Here is a 27,004-nt window from a genome sequence, read left to right as displayed (position 1 = left end):
TTTATTCATTCATTAAATATATTTTATTTTTTCACTTTACACTGCTGAAATGTTTGTGCGTGTTAAAACTCCCTTATACGTTTCACTCACAGCAAAATCAGATGCGCTACTTGAAGTTTTGTTTTTTCTCAAACACAATCACACGTACAGGATCATCAGTACATGTGGTATACAGATAATGACTTGCAGTATTTTGAGAACTGGGAGTTTAGACAGTACCATTGAAAATACTGTCCAAGTCAAGGACAAATAATTGATACTGCTTGGCTACAGTAACAAAGCAAAGTTGATAAATTCCTAGCCACAGCTCACTTTCATACTGAAGGTGAGGTGAAAGCCTGTGGCAGAAGTTAATCAATTCCTAAAGACCGACCACCAGTATACTGCAGTTTGCTGGGTGGTGGCCCTACTTCAAAGACGCTTGTTTCCGAGCTGCCGATAGGAGCGATATGAACAGTGGGATAATTATTTGGGCAGGATCAACAAGTAACTTTCATTAATACAGTATTCAGGAAAAACTTCATATTTTCTAAGACACGTTGTCCATCAGCTTCAGTTGTAGCCATTGAAATCAAGTGATCGTGCGGTGTAAAATACACCCCTGTTATGTTCTAAGGGCAGTGAGGGAATGCTGTGTAAAAAGTAGGTAAGTCAAAATGATGACGTTTCTGTAGTACTATTAGGTCCTATTTCTAAACAATCAGAACTCTACCATAAAACTTTTAGCTTAGTATTCATTTTCAATTCATATTTTCCCTTGAAATACAGAAATATTTCAAATAAATCTTACTGGGGAAATGTAGTGCAGTATGGCACTACATAAAAATCACATAGCAACTGAGGCAATGGTGAATAATGATACAACATAAACAACGGATTGGGTGTTATTCTAGTCATGGAAAATGGCATGAGATACAATTAAAATAGAATCCCATCACCCAAGTCTTCAAAGCCAAGGTTGGATTCATTAGTGCAGCCCGTGTCCAAATTTGTTCTCGGACCAGTAGTTCCTCCCTATTTCAGTCCATTCGGCACCTAATGAACAACCCAAGCCTTTAAATTCAAGTTTTCGGTCGGAGGAGGCGCACAACCACCTCGTACATGGCGAACACGGACATGTTGACAGGGAAGGCCCGTATGCAATTGAGGCTCAGGCCTTTGAAGAGAACACCCGGCCCCTCAGTGCGTATGCTCTGTGCGATGCAGTGGAAGAAACCTGTGTATCTCCTCTTGCCCATACCGTCCACCTGCAGACGGGATTTGATCACGTCCATGGGTGTCCCTATGCACCAGCCACACATCCCTGACAGTCCACCAGCAAGCAGAACCACATTCCACTCTGGGGGGGGGGGGGGGGGGGGGGGGGGGGAAGAGACACCAAATAATCAACACTAAATTATCCTGGATCATGATGACCAATTGCAAAAGCAGCCATGTACACTTAAGAGGACAGAAGCATACGAGATACAGAAGCATACGCTTTGGAAGATTCTTACAGAGTGAAGCTGTGTGTTTACCTGGCTGGGTGTTCCCATGTGCTGTGTGTTTACCTGGCTGGGTGTACCCAGGTGCTGTGTGTTTACCTGGCTGGGTGTTCCCATGTGCTGTGTGTTTACCTGGCTGGGTGTACCCAGGTGCTGTGTGTTTACCTGGCTGGGTGTACCCGGGTGCTGTGTGTTTACCTGGCTGGGTGTTCCCAGGTGCTGTGTGTTTACCTGGCTGGGTGTTCTCAGGTACTATGTGTTTACCTGGCTGGGTGTTCTCGGGTACCATGTGTTTACCTGGCTGGGTGTTCTCAGGTACCATGTGTTTACCTGGCTGGGTGTTCCCAGGTGCTGTGTGTTTACCTGGCTGGGTGTTCCCAGGTGCTGTGTGTTTACCTGGCTGGGTGTTCCCAGGTGGTGTGTTTACCTGGCTGGGTGTTCTCAGGTGCTGTGTGTTTACCTGGCTGGGTGTTCTCCGGTGCTGTGTGTTTACCTGGCTGGGTGTTCTCAGGTGCTGTGTGTTTACCTGGCTGGGTGTTCTCAGGTGCTGTGTGTTTACCTGGCTGGGTGTTCCCAGGTGCTGTGTGTTTACCTGGCTGGGTGTTCCCAGGTGCTGTGTGTTTACCTGGCTGGGTGTTCCCAGGTGCTGTGTGTTTACCTGGCTGGGTGTTCCCAGGTACTGTGTGTTTACCTGGCTGGGTGTTCCCAGGTGCTGTGTGTTTACCTGGCTGGGTGTTCCCAGGTGCTGTGTGTTTACCTGGCTGGGTGTTCCCAGGTGCTGTGTGTTTACCTGGCTGGGTGTTCCCAGGTGCTGTGTGTTTACCTGGCTGGGTGTTCCCAGGTACTACGTGTTTACCTGGCTGGGTGTTCTCAGGTGGAGATAGCTGCTCACAGATAACGTGGTAAATAGTGAAGTAGGTGGCAAAAGAGGGGCCGTCTCGCAGGGCGAGGGCACCAGCTCCCTTGTACAGCCCGAGGAAGCCCTCTTCACGAGCGATGGTCAGCAGACAGTGCATTGGGCCGCGATACTTGGGTTGCTGAGCGTCCAAGCCTTGGTGTACCATCTGACACTGCATCCGTACTTTTACTATGTCAGCTGGTGCCATTACAGATACCTTAAAGAGGACAAGGGAGAGAGTACTCAAAGGTGTTGTGGTATGATGTCATCAGGGTCGTGTTTCAGCCCATTTGGTTCCTAGTGAATATGATCCAGTTTTGCTTAGGGGAACTTATTTTTTTAGTTCCCCTAATTAAATTGACTGAAACTTACCAATATTGGCCATGCCAAGCAACCATGTCATGTAACGTTGCAACAGTATAGACTAATATACTAGTTATAAGTAGACTACCTGGGCAACACCTCCTGACAACCCGGACAAGAAGAAGTCCACTTTGGCTGGCAGAAAATCCAAACCTGTGGAGGTGGATCGTAGTTGATGTAAACACTGCAGGACATTCCTGTAGACGCCAAACACTACAGAGGAGCTGATGGACACAGTGGTGACTGGCATGGACATGCCCCTGTAGAATCCATTCACCTGTGGAAGAGACACAGCTTTCAGCCCCAAGTCCAAACTACAGCGCTTCATATGGGGGTTTTAACATGTTACTTTGACACTCACCCCTTCTTTCTTCCATGTAGTATGAATACACTGCCAAACTCCTGTGAATCTCCTTTGTGTCTGTATTCTCACCTGCAAAAAGGTAATTGAGTCAAAAGTTATTGAGTTTGATAATTGCACACTGTTAAACATTAGTGAAATAAGCACAGACAACTAATGAAGCTCGCTCACATAAAAATATACTTACCTTCACTGTGTCCAAAGGATACCCCACAGCCACTCCAAAGGCTCCTGAAGGAACAAGTCATATTCATCACATTATGTAACGAATTCACTGAAAATGTTTTAACCTATTTCACATTATAATCTGGCCTATAGCCTCGCTTGCCTGTGTAGTTGCATGCTGCCAAATTTCCCAGCAATACAACTATGATAAGTTAAATGATTTAGATGGTTTAAAAAAAAAGACAAAAACACATTACAGTAACGTTATTTAGCTCACCTCCAACGGAACCAGCAACGAAATCTGCCAAATGCATATTTTCCTCCTTGGGGGGGTCAACTCAATTCATTTAGATGGCTGCCTGCTAAGCTAGTTAGCCAAGCTATGATGTTTTTCTAGATAACACGAGTCACGACCTTCAATTTTGATCTATATATCATTTTATATTATTCTCCTCGTCGATTCACTGTCAGGTGAATTAGGTATACGTCGCATCAGAAAATGTTTACTAAGGCTTTCTACATAGAGATCTAACGTGACCATAGACGACCTACACAGCTATGGTAGCTAGCTACTGTCAAACATCAAAATGCTACACCGGCATTGTGTCACATTGAATTATGACTCGTTGTGCAACAAACAGTCTGAGCCAATTTCTGGGTTTGAGTAAACATCACCGAGCTGTAACGGGCATATTGAGTTAATTGGAAAATATAAATGTAGTATATTATTTAAACATAAAGAATAATTTTGTATGAATTAGAGATTGTTTGTAGATCCATATATATATTTTATGTTACCTTCATTTTCCCAGGTATCTTTTCAGGGATTCTGGTAAAAACGAGACAATACTTGTCCGTCAAACTTGAGCTTACAAATTACATTTAGGGGAATTTTACGAGGGAAAGATACGTTTTTGGAATTTTCTAAATACTTTCAATGTGATTAATTTCCATGTGAGTCTTTGTCTGGAAATGCCCTGTCAGGAGCAAAGGATCCCAATTTCAAACTCTCCAAAAAAGTGTTTACAAAAAAAAAATGTAATCATGGATATTAACTAAAAAGGGATCTCATGTAGTTTCTTGCAATAGCCCTCTGTGACTTTAAATACTATTTATCTCAAAACTGTGATTCCTAATGTGTCGAGGCACATATCTGGGGAATGGTAACAAAAAAATGTGTGCAGCATTAAAGTTCGCCAAGAACACAGTGGCCTCCATCATTCTTGAATGGAAGAAGTTTGAAACCACCAAGACTCTTTCTAGAGCTGGCCACCGGCCAAACTGAGCAATCGGAGGAGAAAGGCCTTGGTCAGGGAGGTGACCAAGAACACGATGGTCACTCTGACAGAGCTCTAGAGTTTCTCTGTGGAGATGGGAGAACCTTCCAGAGGGATTACCATCTCTACAGCACTCCAACAATCAGGCCTTAATGATAGAGTGGCCAGATGGAAGCCACTCCTCAGTAAAAAGCACATGACAGCACATTTGGAATTTGCCAAAAGGCAACTAAAGACTCTCAGACCATGAGAAACAAGATTCTCCGGTCTGATGAAACCAAGATTCAACTCTTTGGCCTGAATGCCAAGTGTCACGTCTGGAGGAAACCTGGCACCATCCCTACGGTGAAGCATGGTGGTGGCAGCATCATGCTGTGGGGATGTTTTTCAGTGGTAGGGACAGGAAGACCATTCAGGATTGAGGTAAAGATGAACGGAGCAATGTACAGAGAGATCCCTGATGAAAACCTGCTCCAGTGAGCTCAGGACCTCAGACTGGGGTGAAGGTTCATCATCCAACAGGACAACGACACTAAGCACACAGCCAAGACAATGCAGGAGTGGCTTCGGGACAAGCCTCTGAATGTCCTTGAGTGGCCCAGCCAGAGACGAGACTTACACCCAATCGAACATCTCCAGAGACCTGAAAATAGCTGCACAACAACACTCCCCATCCAACCTGACAGAGCTTGAGAGGGTCTGCAGAGGAAAATGGGAGATTCTCCCCAAATACAGGTTTGCCAAGCTTGTAGCATCTTACCCAAAGAGATTCAAGGCTGCAAAAAGTGCTTCAACAAAGTACTGAGTAAAGGGTCTGAAAACTTAAGTATATGTGATATTTCAGTTTGAGAATAATGAAAAAGTCAAAGGGTCTGAATACTTTCCGAATGCACTGTACACAGTACCAGTCAAAAGTTTGGACACAGTACCAGTCAAAAGTTTGGACACAGTACCAGTCAAAAGTTTGGACACAGTACCAGTCAAAAGTTTGGACACAGTACCAGTCAAAAGTTTGGACACAGTACCAGTCAAAAGTTTGGACACAGTACCAGTCAAAAGTTTGGACACAGTACCAGTCAAAAGTTTGGACACAGTACCAGTCAAAAGTTTGGACACAGTACCAGTCAAAAGTTAGGACACAGTACCAGTCAAAAGTTTGGACACAGCCACTCATTCAAGTTTAATTATAAAAATAAAAAAAACTATTTTCTGCATTGTAGAATAATAGTGAATACATAAAACTATGAAATAACACATATGGAGTCATTTAGTAACCAAAAAAGTGTTAAACAAATCAAGATATATTATATATTTGAGATACTTCAAAGTAGCCCACCGTTGTCTTGATGACAGCTTTGCACACTTGCCAATTTTGTTCTGTCTTTCTGGTGGATTCAAATGAAATGCTCAACCAACTTTCTATGGCTTGTTTAAAAAAAAATGTTTTGGAGATTATTTGATTTTCAAATAACCGAAAGTGAGAGGTTGTAATCTGAATACAGGGGAAAAGGGCCATTCTTGAACATGGGGTGCTAGAGAACCAGTTCGGATTTAAGTATAATTTTTGTATGACTTGAAGCCTTTACTGAGAGGTCTAATGCTTTAATATTTAATCATTTCTACCCTCCGAATTCATATTGATGAAATAAAATAAAATGTTATTTGTCACACGCACCGAATACAACAGCCTTACAGTAAAATGCTTACTTTACAAGCCCTTAACCAACAATGGAGTTTTAAGAAAATACCTAAAAAAAGTATGATATAAAAGTAAAAAATAATTAAAGATAAGCAGTAAAATAACAATAGCGAGGGTATTTACAGGGGGTACTGGTACAGAGTCAATGTGTGGAGGCACCGGGTGTCGAGGTAATTGAGGTAATATATACATGTAGGTGTAGTTATTAAAGTGACTATGCACAGATAATAACAGAGAGTAGCAGAAGTGTAGAAGAGGGGGGGGGGGGCAATGCAAATAGTCTGCGCAGCCATTTGCAACTAGTCTGGGTAGCCATTTGATTAGATGTTCAGGAGTCTTATGGCTTGGGAGTAGAAGCTGTTTAGAAGCCTCTTGGACCTAGACTTGGCGCTCTGGTACTGCCATGTGATAGCAGAGAGAACAGTCTATGACTTTTTTGCTCATATAATTTTAAAAAACAAGTCGCAAGGTGTAGGTAAGGTCACAAGCAACTAGCTAGACTGTGATATGACTAAACAGTTAATCTGGGTGATTTTTCCACACATCGACAGGTATTTTCCTTTCCATGGTAGCAAAATCTTTCTATTAAAATGTATTGTAATGAGATATTTTCTTTCTTTTTGAAACCGAGTACAGTTTAAGTCGGACGTTTACATATACCTGCAATTGCAAATGCAATTAAACTCAGTTTTTCACAATTCCTGACATTTAATCCTAGTAGAAATTCCCTGTCTTAGGTCAGTTAGGATCACCACTTTATTTTATTAAGAATGTGAAATGTCAGAATAGGGAGAATGATTTATTTCAGCTTTTATTTCTTTCATCACATTCCCAATGGGTCAGAAGTTTACATACATTCAATTAGTATTTGGTAGTATTGCTTTTAAATTGTTTAACTTGGGTCAAACGTTTCAGGTAGCCTTCCACAAGCTTCCCACAATAAGTTGGGTGAATTTTGGCCCATTTCTCCTGACAGTGCTGGTATAACTGAGTCAGGTTTGTAGGCCTCCTTGCTCGCACACGCTTTTTCAGTTCTGCCCACAAATTTCCTATAGGCTTGAGGTCAGGCCTTTGTGATGGACACTCCAATACCTTGACTTTGATGTCCTTAAGCCATTTTGCCACAACTTTGGAAGTATGCTTGGGATCATTGTCCATTTGGAAGACCAATTTGCGACCAAGTTTTAACTTCCTGATTGATGTCTTGAGATGTTGCTTCAATATATCCACAGAATTTTCCATCTTCATGATTCCATATATTTTGTGAAGTTCATCAGTCCTCCTGCAGCAAAGCACCCCCACAAAATGATGCTGCCACCCCCGTGCTTCACGGTTGGGTTGGTGTTCTTCGGCTGGCAAGCCTCAACCTTTTTCCTCCAAACATAACGATGAACATTATGGCCAAACAGTTCTATTTTGTTTCATCAGACCAGAGGACATTTCTCCAAAAGGTACGATCTTTGTCCCCATGTGCAGTTGCAAACTGTAGTCTGGCTTTTTTATGGCGGTTTTGGAGCAGTCTTCTTCCTTGCTGAGCAGCCTTTCAGGTTATGTCGATATATGACTCATTTTACTGTGGATATAGATATTTTTGTACCTGTTTCCTCCTGCATCTTCAAATGGTCCTTTTCTGTTATTCTGGGATTGATTTGCACTTTTCGCACCAAAGTACGTTCATCTCTAGGAGACAGAACATGACTCCTTCCTGTGCGGTATGACGGCTGCGTGGTCCCATGGTGTTTATACTTGCATACTATTGTTTGTACAGATGAAGGTGGTACCTTCGGGCGTTTAGAAATTGCTCCCAAGGATGATCCAGACTTGTGGAGGTCCACAATTTTTTTTCTGAGGTCTTGGCTGATTTCTTTTGAATTCTCCATGATGTCAAGCAAAGAGGCACTGAGTTTGAAGGTAGGCCTTAAAATACATGTAAACTTCCGACTTCAGATGTAGCTCTGAATCCACGATATGGCAGACGTTATAACACATACGCTTTCTCTGAAACAGGTTATGGGCAGTAATATCTATGGCTGCACTGAAATCTAGCAGTGCAGCTCCCACAATCCTCTTATTATCAATTTATTTAAACAAATCATCAGTCATTTGTTTCAGTGCAGTACATGTTGAGTGCCCTTCTCTATGAGCATGCTGAAAGTCTGTTGTTAATTTGTTTACAGAGAAGTAGCATTGTATTTGGTCAAAAACATTTTTTTCCAACAGTTTGTTAAGAGCTGGCAGCAAGCTGATAGGTCTGCTGTTAGAGCCAGTAAAGGCTGCTTTACCCCTCTTGGGTAGAGGAATGACTTTGGCTTCCCTCCAGGCCTGAGGACAAAGACCTTCCTCTCAGCTCAGATTAAAGATATGAATGTCAGGAGTGTCTATAGAGTCAGCTACCATCCTCAGTAGCTTTCCATCTAAGTTGACAACGCTAGGAAGTTTGTCATTATTGATCGATAACAATAATTTTTCCACCTCTCCCACACTAACTTTACAAAATATTTAAAGAACAACTGGTGCTTTGAGTTTAGGCTAGCAGGATTCAAGGATGCTATGAGTTAGGATATCAGGACCTGCTTAGACAAAGCAATTGTAACAGTAGACCAAACAATTGCAATATTGTATGTTGGAAAATAAATGTACTGTCAGTATTGTCATTTTCTAAGTATCATATTAAATTGTATTTGTCATCTGCTACATAAACAACAGGTGTAAACTAACAGTGAAATGCTTATTTACGGGCCCTTCCCAACAATGTAGAGAGAGAGTAAACAACAGGTGTAAACTAACAGTGAAATGCTTATTTACAGGTCCTTCCCAACAATGTAGAGAGAGAGTAAACAACAGGTGTAAACTAACAGTGAAATGCTTATTTACAGGTCCTTCCCAACAATGTAGAGAGAGAGTAAACAACAGGTGTAAACTAACAGTGAAATGCTTATTTACAGGTCCTTCCCAACAATGTAGAGAGAGAGAGTAAACAACAGGTGTAAACTAACAGTGAAATGCTTATTTACAGGTCCTTCCCAACAATGTAGAGAGAGAGTAACAGGAGGAATAAATACACAATGAGTAACAATAACTTGGCTAAATACACAGGGCACCGGAATCGACGTTCAATGGTACAAAGTAATTGAGGTAGATATGTACATGTAGGTAGGGGTTAAGTGACTAGACAACAGGATAGATAATAAGCAGTAGCAGCAGCGTATGTGATGAGTCAAAAGAGTTAATGCAACAAAAAAAGGGGTTCAATGCAAATTGTCCTTGTAGCTATTTGGTCAAATGTTTAGCAGTCTTAATATGGTTTGGGTGGTAAAAGCAGTTCAGGGTCCTGTTGGTTCCAGACGTGGTGCATGGGTACCGCTTGCCGTGCGGAAGCAGAGAGAACAGTCTATGCCTTGGGGGTGGCTGCAGTGCCTTGCTGTCGGATGCCAAGCAGTTGCCATACCAAGCGGTGATGCAGCCAGTCAAGATCCTCTCAATGGTGCAGCTGTAGAACTTTTTGAGGTTCTGAGGGGTCATGCCAAATCTGTTCACCTTCCTGAGGAGGAAGAGGCTTTGTAATGCCTTCTTCGTGACTGTGTTGTTGTCTGTGGACCATGTTAATTCCTTAGTGATGTGAACACAGAGGAACGAAGCTCTCGATAAGCTCCACTGGAGCCCCATCATTATGGATCAGGGCGTGCTCGGACTTCCTGTAGTCTATGATCAGCTCCGTTGGCTTGTTGACATTGAGGGAGAAGTTGTTGTCCAGGCACCACACTGCCAGGTCACTGACCTCCTCCCTGTAGGCTGTCTCATTGTCGTCGGTGATCAGGCCTACCACCATCGTGTCGTCAGCAAACTTAATGATGTGTTGGAGTCATGCGCGACCACACATTCGTGGGTGAACATGGAGTACACCTCTGAGGGGCAACCCGTGTTGAGGGACAGCGTGGCGGATATGTTGTTGCCTACCCTAGCTACCTGGGGGCTGCCCGTCAGGAAATCCTGAGCTTACTGGTGAGCTTGGAGGGCACTATGGTGTTGAACGCTGAGCCATAGTCAATGAACAGCATTCTCACATAGGTGTCACTCTTGTCCACGGGAGAGGGCCATGTGGAGTGTAATAGAGCTTGCTTCATCTGTGGATCTGTTGGGGAGGTATGTGAATTTGAGTGGGTCCAGGGTGTCCGAGATGATGGTGTTGATGTGAGCCAATGACCAGCCTTTCGAAGCATTTCATGACTACAGATCTGATTGTTATGGGGCGAAAGTCATTTAGACAGGTTACCTTGGTGTTTTTGGGCACAGGAACTATGGTGGTCTGCTTGAAACATGTAGTTATTACAGACTCGGTCAGGGAGAGGTTGAAAATGTCAGTGAAGAGACTTGCCAGGCAGTCAGTGCATGCTCTGCCTACGCGTCCTGATAATTCGTCTTGCCCCGCGGCCTTGTGATATGTGTGAATCCAATCAGTTTTCCACATTGATTCAAAACGGAGACTGTGAAGCAACACAAACATTGGCACAGACACATGCATACACACATACACGATAACATATGCACTATACATACACATGGATTTAGTACTGTACATATGTGGTAGTGGTGGTGTAGGGGCCTGAGGGCACACAGTGTGTTGTGAAATCTGTGAATGTATTTTAATGTTTTTAAAATTGTATAAACTGCCTTAATTTTGCTGCTTAGGCAGCAGCTAATGGGGATCCATAATAAATACAAATACAAACTTCACATTAAATGTTGTTGTTGAAATTACATGGAAACAACATTGATTCAATCAGGGTTTTCCCAGTGGGTCTCTCTCTCACTCTCTCAATTAAATTAAATTCAAACAGCTTTATTGGCATGGGAAACATATATTTACATTGCCAAAGCAATTGAAATAGATAATAAACAAAAGTGAAATAAACAATATAATTTAAAATACATTATCTCTCTCTCTGTCTCTTTCTCTCTCTCTCTGTCTCTCTGTCCCCCCACCTCTCTCTCTCTGTCTCTCTGCCCCCTCTCTCTTCCTCTCTCTCTCTCTCTCTCTCTCTCTCTGACACCCCCCTCTCTCTCTCTGTCTCTCTGCCCCCCCCCCTCTCTTCCTCTCTCTCTCTCTGCCCCCCCCCCCCCCTCTTCCTCTCTCTCAAGTGATAAAATTGGATACCAGTTATGAAAACATGGGCATGGCAAGCAGGGGAGGGTCAGGTATCAGTGACTCAAGAAGTCTTATTGTCGGTGTATAAGCCAAAAGGATGACACGTCTGGTAGGAAAACAAACAAGCACTGTTGAAATGCCCCAATGACTCAACATCCCAATGGATAAAATACACCAACAAATATTCACAGAAGTATAAAGAAACTATAGTATTAAACCTAAAAAAAAATGAAGTACCTTTGGTCACTTTCAAGAATACAGCTGAATATGCAAATATACACTAGCTACAATGTAAATATTTGTGCAGCTCAAGAAAGAAAAGTGCAACAATAACCATATATATTTTTTAATGTTAACATACAGTTAGGTTTTTTTCCAGATTGTTTTTTCAGAATGTCTAAAATGCTACAGATGTTGCAATCTTGAGTGTCATTTGTCTTGGTTAATATTTTACCATATTTTCCCCGTAACATCTGGTCTATGATCTGTTTTGATACTTGGGTACTATAGAGTACTAGGAGTAAATGGTTAGACTAGGTTGGGGAGAGCTGATCATAAATCAGTTGTTTGGATCAGAAAGTATTGTGGTCGGTGCTATTGATCACAACCCGTGGAAAATCAACTCGAGCCAATCAGCGTGCGGGGCGGTAGGGGTGTTGTCTTAATCACAGTGATCTGATTGGGCTAAATGCTTGGTTAAAAGGGGCTTTGAATCTCACGGGATACAGTCAGAAATAGAAACAGCGTGCGGAAGGAAGAAGACAGCTGGTGGGGGTAGCTAGGTAGTGAACTGTGGGAGCGCCTCAATTCAATAATCAAATCATACACATTAAGCTACTTAGCGATCTGTCTTATTCCCGAGCTCACCTGGGTACTGTCATTAACAGCCTTTCGCAAACTCGCTTTTATTCAAGAGGAGACGAGAACTAGCTACTTTACGTTACTGTATCTAGCAATTCAGCTATCCTTTAACGTTACAGATGCAGCTATCAAACTACAGGTCGAAACTGATAGTTAACTAAATTATTCGTCTTTGAAGCAATACAAGATTGTAACTAGCTTTTGCACCAAGCCAGACCTTTGAATTAGCCCCGTGTGCTACGGAGAAATACAGACTTATTGAGAGCTAGCGTTTGACTAATTCAACGACTCCTTGAGGGAATGGACTTTACATTGGACTTTGCAGCAGGATGCATAGGAGGTAAGTTAATTAACGTTAGTTAGAAAGCATACCCGTGGATAGATTGCTTCAATGCTTGCTATGTGGCAGCACGGAGTCATGTTTGCAAAATGTATCAGGTTGGAAACGCTTTGAATAAATGATTCATGAGTTTGGCTAGCAAAGCTAGTTAGCCAATGCAGAAGTGTGCCTAGTGATGGCGCAAGTTTGCCCACAAATTTACATTTCATGAATGGAAAATTACAGAGTACTGTTCATTGTCTAGTACAATTTCTTGCCCCTATTGTTGTGAAAATTCCTATATTAATTGTGCTTTGCTGGCTAAACCTGTTTTTGTTTTCTTAGAATCACAAAATATATCTTTGTGCAACTTTATACTCGCAGCTAGACAATTCCATTCATTCCAAACCATGTGCTGTGAGTGTTAAATGGGCAGTCCCTCTCAAGCACCAATTACATTAGCGACATACAAATTCAACTTCACAGTCAAAAATGGTGACTATAACGAGCGAACTTGGTACATTCTTCAGATTTATCAGGGTTCACAGAATACCCCTAAACTAAACCAGGTGTAGTTTTAACCCTTGGGCGTTGTGAAATTGGACCTCAGTAGCATTTTACCGGTTAATTTGATTTTTACTACATTGTTAAAATTCTTATCCACAGAAAGTCAATTCCTAACTTCCTATCAATATGGATCATTGCTTTAGTTAACCCCATCTCAATTCTAAATGAATGTCAGCTCAGCCAGAAAGTGTATCAATAAGTCTATGATTGGGCCTTATTGCGATACTGTCTCGGCTACTAATAATGTCTTGAAAGTGGGGGTCAGACAAATGTTCTCTAGGGTCATCTTTCTGCAATGGGTCATTCCTACGAAACAATTCTCAAGTGTAATTTTTCATGTCCTTTTGAGTCACTGAGATTGGGATCTGTACTGATCAATTTAATGCATTTTGATTCGATTTTATTCTACTACAATTTCCACAATTCTCATTACTGCAACAGTCCAACAAAGTAATAAACCATTTTTTTTTTTTAAACATTGCTCCCCTAATGAAAAGGCCTGAGTTAAACAACACTGGGGGAAAAAATATTTATACTGAACTCATTTAAGGAAATCATTCAATTGAAATAAATTCCCTAATCTATGGATTTGACATGACTGGGCAGCGATGGGTGGGCCTATGCCCTCCAATAGGCAGCCAGGCCAACTCACTAGGGAGCCCGGCCCAGCCAATCAGAATGAGCTTTATTACAGACAGAAATACTCCTCAGAACCCCAATTTGAGCTTTTTAGCCGTTTTGTTGAGAAGACCAAGTGGGGTGAAGGCAGAGTTTGAGAATAAGAACCTCCTTCTGAAGGCAAATAAATGAACTTGTGCTCATCTAAAGATGACTACTCCTAAATGATGCATCATGGGTGAATACATTTTTATTTAAAAACTGGCGTGTTTACAGTAACTTAGTGTTACCAAAATGAGATGTCCAGAAACTGTTTGTACATAAATATTATAGTAACACTTCAACTAGTATACCATTTTAAAAAATATATATATTTCTGGACAAACTACAGCAACATATTTTGTTTTATTCAAATAAGTTAGTTTTTTCTGAAGTAAAATGACCTGCGAATTGAGTCTGGATGAATTTCAGTAATGTACATTTGGGGGAAAATGTAAAATAATTCAGGCAAAAGTATTAAAAAAAATTGACTTTAAAAATCTAAAATTGTATTGGTTGCATATGAAATTGTGCAGGTGCAGTGAAATGCTTGTTTGTACACAACACACACAGAAGGACAATTGATTTTTGCAGATGGGTTTTGTAACTCATGTTTTAAAACTGGTTTCATGAGAATCACATGAATGCACCACTGCTTCACTCACTCAAACACCAAGCCAGAACACATACAAGTGCCCCTAACCTGAAACGGCCCTAGTTATGGTTTTATCCTGTGATGTACAGGTGGTGTCACACAGTATTGCGTTTTCTTCTCGCTAACAATGTCAAGGACACGTGTTCAGTACAGTGAACAGCTGATGGGCAGTCCAGAGAAGACTGTTTGTTCTTGTGTAATGCACTTGATATTCAAACATGCACCCACCACCACTGAACGTGTAATAACTTGCATCAGGTCTAGGCTCAAAGACTGAGTATTAAACAGTGTCTCTATGCTGTTTACTGTACCTATACTTGTACTTAGTTACCACTCTTTCTTCAAGTTGTCAGGGTTTGTAATTGTTTCACATGGCTTTAGACCACATTACATATCGACCTCCTCCAACAAGCAAAGTGCTGATTCATTGTTCATCTTTGTCACTTCCAGGTGCTGCCGGTGTCTTGGTCGGGCATCCTTTTGACACTGTAAAGGTGGGTTTGTTTTATCTGGTTGGCAAGTGCCTGGCACGTGTCATATATATTTTTAGAAATCGCACTGAAATGTAATTCCTATTTAGCTACTGTGGGGTTCATCAAGGCTCCTCAAAAGGGCACATTTGAGTATAGATTAGATGACCCAAAGTGTTTGATAAAGTATGAAATATTCATGCTCTCTCCCAATCAAAACGTTTCAGAACTGCATTTCTCAGCTATTACTTACATATAACAAACTGCACTTTTTTCCCCCAGACCACAAACGTGGGTATTTTGCCTGGTTTTCTGACCTAGAGTCATATCTACACACTGCTGTTTAAAAAGTAGAGCACATGACATTCTTAACCCAGTGTCTTACTGCAACACAATCTGTTCTTGGAACGGAACAGACATCTCCTCCTAGTTAGCTCATGAACCAGAGATGGAGCTGTTGTCTCTGTATGGCATGTTGGCAGTGCATGTTGAAGCTTGCTGAGCAACAGTGTGTGCACACAACAAAAAATGTACTTATCTAGAAGCATGACAGGTTTCTGTCTGTTATAGTTGACATTTCAAAATATGCCCTTTTTTTTGTGTGTGAGTGTATAGCCTTAAGCTCAGCTGACCCCTACACTCATCATATGCATTACCCAAATATAGTTTTGATTAACACCTAAGCCACATATGTTGGAGCTGTGACAGCATAGGTCATTGGAAAGCTCTGAATAAACATTACACTTCATTGGGTCATGGACTCTACAAGGTGTCAAGTTCTACAGGGATTCTGACCCATGTTGAGTCCACTGCTTCCCACAGTTGTCAAGTTGTCAGGATGTCCGTTGGGTGGTGGACCATTAATACACACAGGAAACGTGGGATTACGGTATGTTACCCCGGTTCTCTGAAGGAGATGAGGGAGACCTCTCACTATGGGACACGCCTTCTTTACGGGTCATTGGTTGAAGCCTTATTCAATCACACCAATCAGAGCTTTGTGGGTGTATGCCCTGTGTGTATAACACCCTGCACTGCTCTGGTTTCCTCATTCTAAGAACTACCTCTTACACAAGTCAGGGAACATAATGTTCACAGTGCCCCTTATGTGGCAATTCCTCTAGTGGAATGTTCTCGGAGACTGCAATCCCCAACAACTGTACACCTTGGCGATAGCCTCCAATGGGAGAGGTGTTTGGACAAAGCAGGGTTGGCAAAGCAAACAGTTGGTCATAGTTTCAGAATGACCTAGTCCTGTCCATGTAGATGCGCTGGGTGCGCACCGGACACTGTGTTAAGGTGCCGCTGCTCTGGAGAAGAGCACGGCGGAGGGTGGAAGGGGAAGAGGTCAGTGGCTTGAATGATCTTTAGAAATTAACGCAACGTTAGGACGTATCATAACCTTGAAGTAGTTTGGGGTGGGGGGGGGGGCAGCAAACTGAGTGCATGAAGGATGGACCGAGCATTCGTGAAGGTCGCTAGCGCGCTTGGCCAAGGTGAGAAACGGGGCTGACGTATGTCACCGTTGACCTATTGTCTGACCTGACAAGGACATGTTGGCCCTGTAGGAATGGACAAAAGTGCCTGAGGGATAATAACAGTTTAGCGCTAGAACGTGGATATGGGCTGTACTCAGTCTGACCATACGCCGTTCACTTCGTGAACTGCCCCCCCTCCTCCCAGCCCTATAGTGATGCATCTATTTGTCACTACTTTGCATGTGAAGACTGTCCCAGTAGGGCAGCCCCGCGTCAGCAGGGATTGAAGTGCCGATAGACACTTTGCTGAGAGAAGCACGTACCTGTGGATAGACTAGTTCAAGCAGAGTGAGGTCACCCACAGCTGGATAGCTGAGTTAAGGAGACCAAGAAGAACCACTACAATCATGGAGCCCAGAAAGCTTCAGACACATCTAGTATGTGGCTGATGTTGCCGCGCAAAACAGGCAATGGTGAAAATGTCACTCCATGGTGAGGGCTGGGGGGGGCTGGCTCCTGTGCTACACGTATGCTGTGTGTAAACAAACGTGTGACTTGAGGCAGGACTCCAGAGGAGACTATGGTCGTTGAGGTCAGGCGTTCTGCCAGCTTATCGAGGCCCTGTGCCTTGCGCTAGGTGTGCTGATTCTTCCCAACAGATGGCGCCAAGTGGGTATCCACTGCTAATTGCTTGGAGTGATGCCCTGAGGCACCGCGTTGCTGGTGAGCGGATTGTCTGTCCCAGGGTCGGAGCTGCAGGAGAAGGCTGAGACTTCTTGGGGATCCTCCAGTTCTGTGAGGGAGGACTCCTAGTGACGACCTGGGTGAATGTGGGCTTCAGGGCTTGCTTCTGTGGTAACAGGGAGCCCAGCGCCTCTCTCCTTTTCTTAGAATTTAACCTGGCCTGGTGGGATTGATCTGTCCATTCAGGTAGGGCAGCGCATCTGATTGCCTTTGAAGAAAGGTCAGTTATTGACTCCTGCCCTACCTCTTCAGTCTGGCTGGGTAGCACAAACTGAGCAGAGGAGAAATTCTTCTGTGGTGTAATCAATCTGCTGGTCAAAGGGTGCTGCCTAATGTGGCAAGAGACATGCCGTCGTTCTCACATCCGGATTCGTCGGCATTAATGTCCACCCCCTGGTAAAAGTGGGGATTCTCCGAATCAGCCTGAAGCGCAGACTGAGGGGATGCCTAAAGTAGCTTCTCCCTCTGGGACTTCGTTGTCAACTGAGTTGTCCTCGCGCAGGTATGAGGCCTGGGCAATACTTTCCATGTACTTCATGTCTAAGGACACGAGTCCAGCTGAGCGCAATGCACACAACTAGCGGGGTCGATGGGAGCCTCCATAGCGTCCCGGACGTGTAATGACTGCAGTTGCCAGGGTGAGCGTTGCTAGGCTTTTGCTGCTTTTTCTCCCCTTTCCCTGACGACTTGGCCGGTAAGCCTGTTGGACATTGCGTTTCGACAGGACGGACAAAAGCAAATGGAATTACCGGGGGGCTAGCTAGCCACTCCACGCGCTGCTCCTACAATGGGAATTTGGGAGAGACACTGGGTAAGCAGAAACGGACAGCTTTATTTAGCAGGGTGGTGAGAAATAAATGCCGTCTTTAAACTTTCAGTGTAGTGAATTAGCTGGCTTTCTTTACCTGAGTTTAGAAAGCCAGCTAGCCGAGCCGTCGCGTGGGATACAAAGTGCCGACTCGGTCTGTAAACCAAGTAACTTGAGGTAGAACGAACAGCTGGGTTATCTTTCACAGGGGAATGAAAAAAGGTGCTTCAATGGTGGGGTAACACACTGAAGAAACACAAACGCTCATGCTAGCCAAACAAACCCAGAGATTGCTAGCTAAAACATCAGTGGTGCGGTTAGCCCACTAGCTAGCCAAGATACACGAAAGTTCAGCAAGCTAACTCCGAAAGTGGGAACCGACAGAGCTAGAGACCCCGGGTAGAAGTAGCTAAAGTTTGTGGGAACCTGCGATTAGCAGGATGCTAAAGCAGTGCAGCTAGCTAGCTAATGATGCCAATTGTTTGTATGCCAGGCAACAGGTGTACAGTATTTAGCCGATGACAAAAAGTTCTGCTAACTGAGGTAACTTCACTCTGTAAAGTGAAGCTGAAGTTAGCAGCATTCCTGAAAAATAGAAAACAAGCCACTCAATGCTATGTGTTGGGGTAGTAACCCAAACCGAAAGGAACTGTTAAGTTGAGAGCTAGTTTACTGAATAAAGCTGCTTATCGGGCTAGTAACCAGATGGACTCGAGGCTAAGAATGAGGAAACTAGTGCAGTGTGTTATAAGACACTCGGGGCGTACACACACTGCTCTGATTGGCCTGTTAGGCGGGCTTGAATAAGGCTTCAAATAATGACCCGCAAAAGGGGCCGTGTCCCATAGTGAGATGTCGACTGAAAGAACTGTTCAGCGTGAAAAACCCAGCAGTGTTGCAGTTCTTGACACAAACTGGTGTGCCTGGCACCTACTACCATACCCCGTTCAAAGGCACTTAAATATTTTGTCTTGCGCATTCACCCTCTGAATGTCACATACACAATCCATGTCTCAATTATCTCAAGGCTTAAAAATGATTATTTAACCTGTCTCCTCCCCTTTTAACAAGGGATCATAGCTTTCACCTGGATTCACTTGTTTTGTACACTCAGTGTATCTGCAGGTGTTTTTCTGTTTTTCCGTTTCACATTTTAGGGGTTTGCATTTTTGAATGCTATGGATCCCCCTGTATACAAGATTCTACTTCCAACCTGCCGGTAAACATATATTTTTAAGGCAGTGTGCAAGGTATTTTAAGTACATTTCTAGTAAAGTTATACCAATCATGGCAATACAGTTTGCATGAGAGGCTATTTTTGAGCCTAATAATCAGGTTTAATTGTTTTAATGATGCAATTTATGAGGTTTATACTGAAATGTTTATCTTCTCATACGGTTAGTCTTCTAAGAGCTGTAATTTGCAGACACTGAATCTTGAAATGTTTTGCTGTGTACTCGTAATAATCTCTAAGTGTACAAGTTACAACACATGTATCAGGATATTTGTACTTGATATTTTGACAATTTGAGTCAAACTTTTTTTATTTAAAAAAAATATATATATATTCTGAGTACAGACATGTGGAGGGACACTGTTTGTTTTTATCCCTGAACAGGGATGGCTGTCTTTAACAGCATAAGTGTCACTGTGTTTTAGATGAGGGATATACAACCTCTGCACGGGTGTGACCTAGCTAGTAAGTACGGTCTAGGTCTTCTTTTTCTCCCTTTTGTTTTTGTGTTCCAGACTTTTAAATAAGTAGCACAAAATACTTTAAAAAAATCATTTTACTCTTGTCACCCAAATCTACTCTTATATTGTAGTACATTAGTCTGTTGTTGTATATTCTCTTTTCCTATGCGTTTCATGTGTGATTGTCTTTTATTGTTATTAAATGTGGCGATATTGCCTTCTGAGCTTTTTCGCTAACATTGAAGATTCCATTTTCAGGTACGACTCCAAGTTCAGAGTGTGGACAGACCTCTGTACCGCAGCACATATCATTGCTTCCAGTCTATCGTAAGGCAAGAGTCGGTGAGTACAACCGCTACTGTTACGGAATCAAGTCAGAAACGGTTGACATTGGGATTGCGTTTTTAGAATTGTTGGCTTTATAAAAGCATGTTTCACTCCATCAACAACGAGCTGAGAAGGTGCACCATCTCTAGCATTGTCTGACAAGTGATATTCCGCTCAAAATAGTCTAGGTATCTTGTGCACGTGTTATACATGGAATAAATGAAGATTGAATGAAAATAGACCTATAAGCATGATGGTCAAATGTGTTGACGTTGACTGATATTTCCATCAATTAATTAAAAGCGGTATTTTCGCAATGGGATTGTATTTTCTTTTTTATCCCGGCCAATTTGGCCGGCTATTGTTTTTTTAAATCGTCTGTTCATATAATTTATTTTGGTCAAAAGCCGGCAATTACCGGCTAACGGAAACCCTGTTGTGTGGGTAGTCACCAGTGGTGAAATCCTTTTATTCAAATTGATTGATGTGTTTTGGGAGGTAGTTGGCACTGCAGCCCATGAGGCATTGCCATGTGCTCTGTGCAGTGCCAACTGCTGTTGTACCATTGGTTAGAACAGGGCTCTACTCAGAAGAGTTTCTCATTAGTCTTGTGCTTCAATCATAGAGAATGATAGTGGCCAAAAGGCTGTTTTTAGCATGGGCAGCTCCATTGAGGGCTTCCACCATTTTAAAGTTGTCAACTGGGTGGGAATTCCTATGGGTTGTAAACCTCCATGGTGCTGCTAATGCTGTCACAGACGCTATAATGGCACATACTGTATGTAAAGATGAGTCCGCTATCTATCTCTATGGCTTCAATACAGAGGTCAGTCTAGCAGAGAGCCTATTGGCCAGTCTGGGGGGGAGGAGGTTGGGAAAGACATATCAGTAGCTAAGGTCAATCGGGGTGTTACGCCTGCTGCGTGGCTAAATTAAGAGGACCACCTTGTCACTTGAGCCGGTTAAGTATTAGGTTAAGGCTGTCAGTATTATAGTGGAATAGCAGCTTTGTATTTTAGCCTTATAGTATTGCCTTATGAAGAGTATGTCCTGAAGCAACATTTGTTGTGGTGAAAGTGTGATTTGGCTGTGGCAAACTACTACTGTGTGTTTGTGCCAAGTTCTTCAGCTTCATTCAATTTAAGTTACCATGTTACGTCTCTCGCTCTTTCTGTCTCTCGCTCTTTCTGTCTCTCGCTCTTTCTGTCTCTCGCTCTTTCTGTCTCTCGCTCTTTCTGTCTCTCGCTCTTTCTGTCTCTCGCTCTTTCTGTCTCTCGCTCTTTCTGTCTCTCGCTCTTTCTGTCTCTCGCTCTTTCTGTCTCTCGCTCTTTCTGTCTCTCGCTCTTTCTGTCTCTCGCTCTTTCTGTCTCTCGCTCTTTCTGTCTCTCGCTCTTTCTGTCTCTCGCTCTTTCTGTCTCTCGCTCTTTCTGTCTCCACAGATGACGGGTCTGTACAAAGGCATTGGCTCCCCCATGATGGGTCTGACCTTCATCAACGCCATCGTGTTCGGTGTCCAGGGCAACGCCATGCGCAGGCTGGGCCACGACACGCCGCTCAACCAGTTCCTGGCCGGGGCGTCGGCGGGCGCGTTGCAGAGCGTCATTTGCTGCCCCATGGAGCTGGCCAAGACGCGCATGCAGCTGCAGGGGTTGGGTGAGAGGAAGTCCAAGCAGAAGCTGTACAAGAACTCTCTGGACTGCCTGGTGCGCATCTACCGGAAGGAGGGCTTCCGCGGTATCAACCGGGGTATGGTGACCACGCTAGTCCGCGAGACACCGGGTTTCGGGATCTACTTCCTGACCTACGATGTACTGACACGCTCTCTGGGCTGCGAACCCGATGACCCCTACATGATCCTCAAGTTGCTGTTTGCCGGAGGCATGTCGGGCATCACCTCGTGGCTCTCCACCTACCCTGTGGACGTCATAAAGTCCCGGCTCCAGGCGGACGGCGTGGGCGGCCACAACAAGTACAATGGCATCGCTGACTGTGTGCGTCAGAGCCTGAAGCGCGAGGGCTGGCGGGTGTTCACGCACGGCCTCACCTCCACGCTGCTCCGGGCGTTCCCCGTCAACGCCACAACCTTCGCCACCGTGACTCTGTTTCTCATGTACATGCGAGACGATGAGGGCGCCGTCAATGACTGCGAGCCCCAGCCTGCCCACTCCTCTCTCACTGTGAGCCCACAGCAGGCCCAGCCCTCAAGCTTGTGAATGGGAGAAGGTGGTGTTTCTGCTCTGGCGACCCTTATTGGGTTGGAAATGGTCCCACAATGCACCAGCTAATAAGCTGATGTGACTTGACCGCTCAACGTCAGCTTCACGAAGGCTATTTTTACAAGATGTATGTATGTTTAGATGGTAAACCGCGCTTGTAAATACTTGTCCAATTTTGACCCCTGGTTTTGTACAGAGTACACTTTTTTTAAATGTTTTATATAATTTAGTCTTTTTGAGAACTAATTGGGGAAAGAAACTAGCAGTGAAAAAGCACAAATGTCTGACCTAGTCATCCCTTATGCATATACAGTGGGGCAAAAAAGTATTGTCAGCCACCAATTGTGCAAGTTCTCCCACTTAAAAAGATGAGAGGCCTGTAATTTTCATCATAGGTACACTTCAACTATGACAGACAAAATGAGAAAGAAAATTCAGAAAATTACATTGTAGGATTTTTTTATGAATTTATTTGCAAATTATGGTGGAAAATAAGTATTTGGTCAATAACAAATGTTTATCTCAATACTTTTGTTATATACCCTTTGTTGGCAATGACAGAGGTGAAGACTTACAGAAAACATTTGACAAGGTTTTCACACACTGTTGCTGGTATTTTGGCCCATTCCTCCATGCAGATCTCCTCTAGAGCAGTGATGTTTTGGGACTGTTGCTGGGCAACACGGACTTTCAACTCCCTCCAAAGATTTTCTATGGGGTTGAGATCTGGAGACTGGCTAGGCCACTCCAGGACCTTGAAATGCTTCTTACGAAGCCACTCCTTCATTGCCCGGGCGGTGTGTTTGGGATCATTGTCATGCTGAAAGACCCAGCCATGTTTCATCTTCAATGCCCTTGCTGATGGAAGGAGGTTTTCACTCAATCTCACGATACATGGCCCCATTCATTCTTTCCTTTACACGGATCAGTCGTCTTAGTCCCTTTGCAGAAAAAGCCCCAAAGCATGAGGTTTCCACCCCCATGCTTCACAGTAGGTATGGTGTTCTTTTGATGCAACTCAGCATTCTTTGTCCTCCAAACACAACGAGTTGAGTTTTTACCAAAAAGTAATATTTTGGTTTCATCTGACCATATGACATTCTCTCAATCTTCTTCTGGATCATCCAAATGCTCTCTAGCAAACTTCAGACGGGCCTGGACATGTACTGGCTTAAGCAGGGGGACACGTCTGGCACTGCAGGATTTTGAGTCCCTGGCGGCATAGTGTGTTACTGATGGTAGGCTTTGCCACTTTGGTCCCAGCTCTCCGCAGGTCATTCACTAGGTCCCCCCGTGTGGTTCTGGGATTTTTGCTCACCGTTCTTGTGATCATTTTGACCCCTACCCTGGGTGAGATCTTGCGTGGAGACCCAGATCGAGGGAGATTATCAGTGGTCTTGTATGTCTTCCATTTCCTAATAATTCCTCCCACAGTTGATTTATTCAAACCAAGCTGCTTACCTATTGCAGATTCAGTCTTCCCAGCCTGGTGCAGGTCTACAATTTTGTTTCTGGTGTCCTTTGACAGCTCTTTGGTCTTGGCCATAGTGGAGTTTGGAGTGTGACTGTTTGAGGTTGTGGACAGGTGTCTTTTTATACTGATAACAAGTTCAAACAGGTGCCATTAATACAAGGTAACGAGTGGAGGACAGAGGAGCCTCTTAAAGAAGTTACAGGTCTGTGAGCCAGAAATATTGCTTGTTTGTAGGTGACCAAATACTTATTTTCCACCATTTGCAAATAAATTCATTAAAAATCCTACAATGAGATTTTCTGGATTTTTTTTCTCTCTCATTTTGTCTGTCATAGTTGAAGTGTACCAATGATAAATTACAGGCCTCTCATCTTTAAGTGGGAGAACTTGCACAATTGGTGGCTGACTAAATACTTTTTTGCCCCACTGTATATGTGTGCACAGCTGAGTATATTTATGTATGTCTGAAGGGCTTGTGGTAATGACTGGAGTGGAATCTGTGTAGAGTAGTATCAAACGCATGGTTTCCAGGCGTTTGACACTGTTCCATTTGTTCCGTTCCGGCCATTTATTATGAGACGTTTTCCCCTCAGCAGCCTCCACTGGTCTGAAGGTATGTACATATACTCTACTGTACATGAAGCTTTCCTATTAAAATACTCATTTAGTAGAGTCCTAGCCAGGAATTCCAAACTAAGGGTCTATTCACACAGCTTGAGGGGGGGGGGGGGGGCGACTCATCCAGAAAGGAAGCCATTTCATTGGTTCTAATCAATGATTCTGCCGGCTAGGACCAATGAAATTACTTCCTTGCATGGATTTTTACGGCGAGCAGTGTGAATGCACCAATAGGTCAGAGTGAAGATTCTCTCGTAACTTTTTTTTTTAATAAAAAAAAAAAAAATTAATCTCCCCTGTTCGAATGCCACTGGATATTTCAGAGTCTGGTGTGAGGTCTGCATTACCTGGTTCCTGATTTTAAATTACTCTTGGCTGAATTTACACCGGTAGCCCAATTCTGATTTTTTTGCCCAATTGTTGGGGAAAGAGCTGATCTGTTTGTTCAAAATACCAGTTGTTGCCAAATAGATCAGAATGGGGCTGCCTGGGTAAAAGCAGCCTTCGTTCTTCTTGATAATCCAAAAGTTAAACAGTCATGGATTTCAACTCCGTCTTGTCTCAGACCTTGTAAAGGTGACACATTATTTCTCATTTTACTGAAAGATTCAGCATTAACTGAAATATTTGCTCGTGTGCTGAAATGACTGCATGAAATGTCATGAGCGAAGTGCAGAGCAAAAATGATAATTGTTTTGACTAAAACATCTTTTGTTAGTACAATGGAATTGTACTTTATTTGAGGCAGTATAAATCTACAGCCTGATTGTTACACTTTGGGCAAAAGTGGTACAATTTGATATTTGACTATACATCTCATGATTTTTATTTTATAAATTATTCTACAAGTATGATGTGTAAAGTAATCTCTTGAATATTGCATCTTTTCACGTACAGACCTTGAATTGCAACAGTGTGGTTCACAAGAACGTGTTACTTAACTAGTTTCTATATGATGGATGACACTGCTTGTACAGAGAGAGATGTGTTACTCATGATGTATTTATACTGTGAATTTGGGTCAGTGCTTTCGCTCCCTCGTCTTGTTTCTTTTATAGCACCTAGACATTCGAGGGCAACTCGACTAAATGGAATGCTGCTTCCTTTCTGTTTTACTGTGACGTAATACGACCAATCGGAGCTAGATATTTGGTCAGAAGAGCACAAGTGCTTGACGAGGCCAGTTACTCTTAATTTGTACCTGTCATATTTGTTCTGTATCGGTCGTAATGTCTTTAAACCAAAGCAATATGTGGAAAAAACATGTCAGAATAAAACCATATGAGTCTTTGTCATGTCTTTTCAAGCCACGCTAACTGAAAGAGTAGCAGTGTCTGTATTTCTGCCTAAGTCCAGGATTCAATACGATCGCCATTTTAAGGTCATTTCTGATTTTGAGCTGACATATAGCGGTGGGTCTACTGAACATTGCTTTTAAAAAGGTGCGTTGTCGTCAACAACGCGATCGTAATGTATGTAAGGCTAAGCCTGATGCTGTGTTTCATAACCTCCTAGTAAATGGCAGCATACGGACTGGGAAAAAATCAACTTGAACGTCCCTAACTGGTAACTATTGGGGAAACTAGTCTTATCCCGAGCCCCTACTCCTCCCACATGCTGACCTCTGCTAAAGAAATGCCCTTAACAGCAGAAACAAATATATTCTTCACGAATCTTTTAATATAGTTTTGGAACACCATTATTTGTTTGAGCGTGATAGAGTGAAAGTACAGCTATGGTTGACATTAGCCAATTGGCATTCTCAACGTGTTTAAAGCATTTGAAGCCACAACTCGTTGCTCGTAATTTACAGCCCAGTCAACGCTCTTCTCTTTCCCAGGCACCCCAATGGTGGATCCAGCTTCCCACAGAAGCTAGGAAATCATATTCATAGTCTGGAAAAACTCACCTACAGTGGGGAGAACAAGTATTTGATACACTGCCGATTTTGAGTGTGTGGACAGGTGTCTTTTATACAGGTAACGAGTCCAAACGGGTGCAGTTAACAGGTAATGAGTGGAGAACAGGAGGGATTAAAGGAAAAACTAACAGGTCTGTGAGAGCTGGATTTTTTACTGGTTGGTAGGTGATCAAATACTTATGTCATGCAATAAAATTCAAATTACTTAATCATACAATGTGATTTTCTGGATTTTTGTTTTAGATTCCGATTCTCACAGTTGAAGTGTACCTATGATAAAAAATGACAGACCTCTAAATGCTTTGTAAGTAGGAAAACCTGCAAAATCGGCAGTGTATCAAATACTTGTTCTCCCCACTATATTGTGATATGTGGTTGTCCCACCTAGCTACATTTTTTAAATTAAAGATGAATGCCTTAATTTAAGTCGTTCTGGATTAGAGCGTCGGCTAAATGTGATACCTTGTTGATCAGTGCATATCAGTATCCAGCTACCATATGTTAAGTCATAGTATAGGTACCCCTCAAACTGAAGGGGACAGGCATGACTCTAGAACAAGATTTTGAAGGCATAACAAATGTGTTTTTTTATTCAAGGGCAAAACAAGGAAATGATTTCTGAAATGCTGGTTTGGTTTTGAGAAAGGGGTTGTGTGTGTGTACGTGGATAGGGCTTTGTTACCATCAACAAGTTGAAGTACAATCCCTTTCTCAAACACAGCACTGTTATATTCAGACCGTGACAGAGTAATGGGCTATATCAATCCATAGTGCATGCTCGTTCCCAGAGTCATCTTATGC

At 43.0% G+C, this 27,004-nt stretch overlaps 2 protein-coding genes across 3 annotated transcripts; one reads left to right on the top strand and one right to left on the bottom strand.

The window, feature by feature from the left end:
• Window positions 1–3,937, bottom strand: slc25a47b (solute carrier family 25 member 47b). Of its 2 annotated transcripts, XM_036955167.2 has the most exons (6): window positions 3,549–3,937; window positions 3,294–3,337; window positions 3,107–3,178; window positions 2,834–3,022; window positions 2,341–2,599; window positions 1–1,339 (listed from the first exon to the last, which is right to left on the bottom strand). In XM_036955167.2, the coding sequence occupies exons 1-6, from the start codon at window positions 3,583–3,585 to the stop codon at window positions 1,062–1,064; spliced, it is 879 nt and encodes a 292-aa protein (XP_036811062.2). In that variant the 5' UTR covers window positions 3,586–3,937; the 3' UTR covers window positions 1–1,061. The 2 variants fall into 2 exon arrangements, with proteins under 2 accessions (XP_036811062.2, XP_036811061.2); XM_036955166.2 differs by lacking the exon at window positions 1–1,339 and having other exon boundaries at window positions 1,767–2,599.
• Window positions 3,938–12,110: 8,173 nt separating this feature from the next.
• slc25a29l (solute carrier family 25 member 29-like) lies at window positions 12,111–25,576 on the top strand. Its single transcript, XM_021574786.3, has 4 exons — window positions 12,111–12,594; window positions 14,903–14,946; window positions 19,906–19,989; window positions 21,414–25,576. The coding sequence occupies exons 1-4, from the start codon at window positions 12,555–12,557 to the stop codon at window positions 22,185–22,187; spliced, it is 942 nt and encodes a 313-aa protein (XP_021430461.2). The 5' UTR covers window positions 12,111–12,554; the 3' UTR covers window positions 22,188–25,576.
• Window positions 25,577–27,004: the final 1,428 nt, after the last annotated feature.

Source organism: Oncorhynchus mykiss, chromosome 19 (genome assembly GCF_057628025.1).
Source record: "Oncorhynchus mykiss isolate SJ-2025 chromosome 19, ASM5762802v1, whole genome shotgun sequence".
Lineage (NCBI taxonomy): Eukaryota > Metazoa > Chordata > Actinopteri > Salmoniformes > Salmonidae > Oncorhynchus > Oncorhynchus mykiss.
This window is presented reverse-complemented; position numbering and strand designations above follow the sequence as displayed.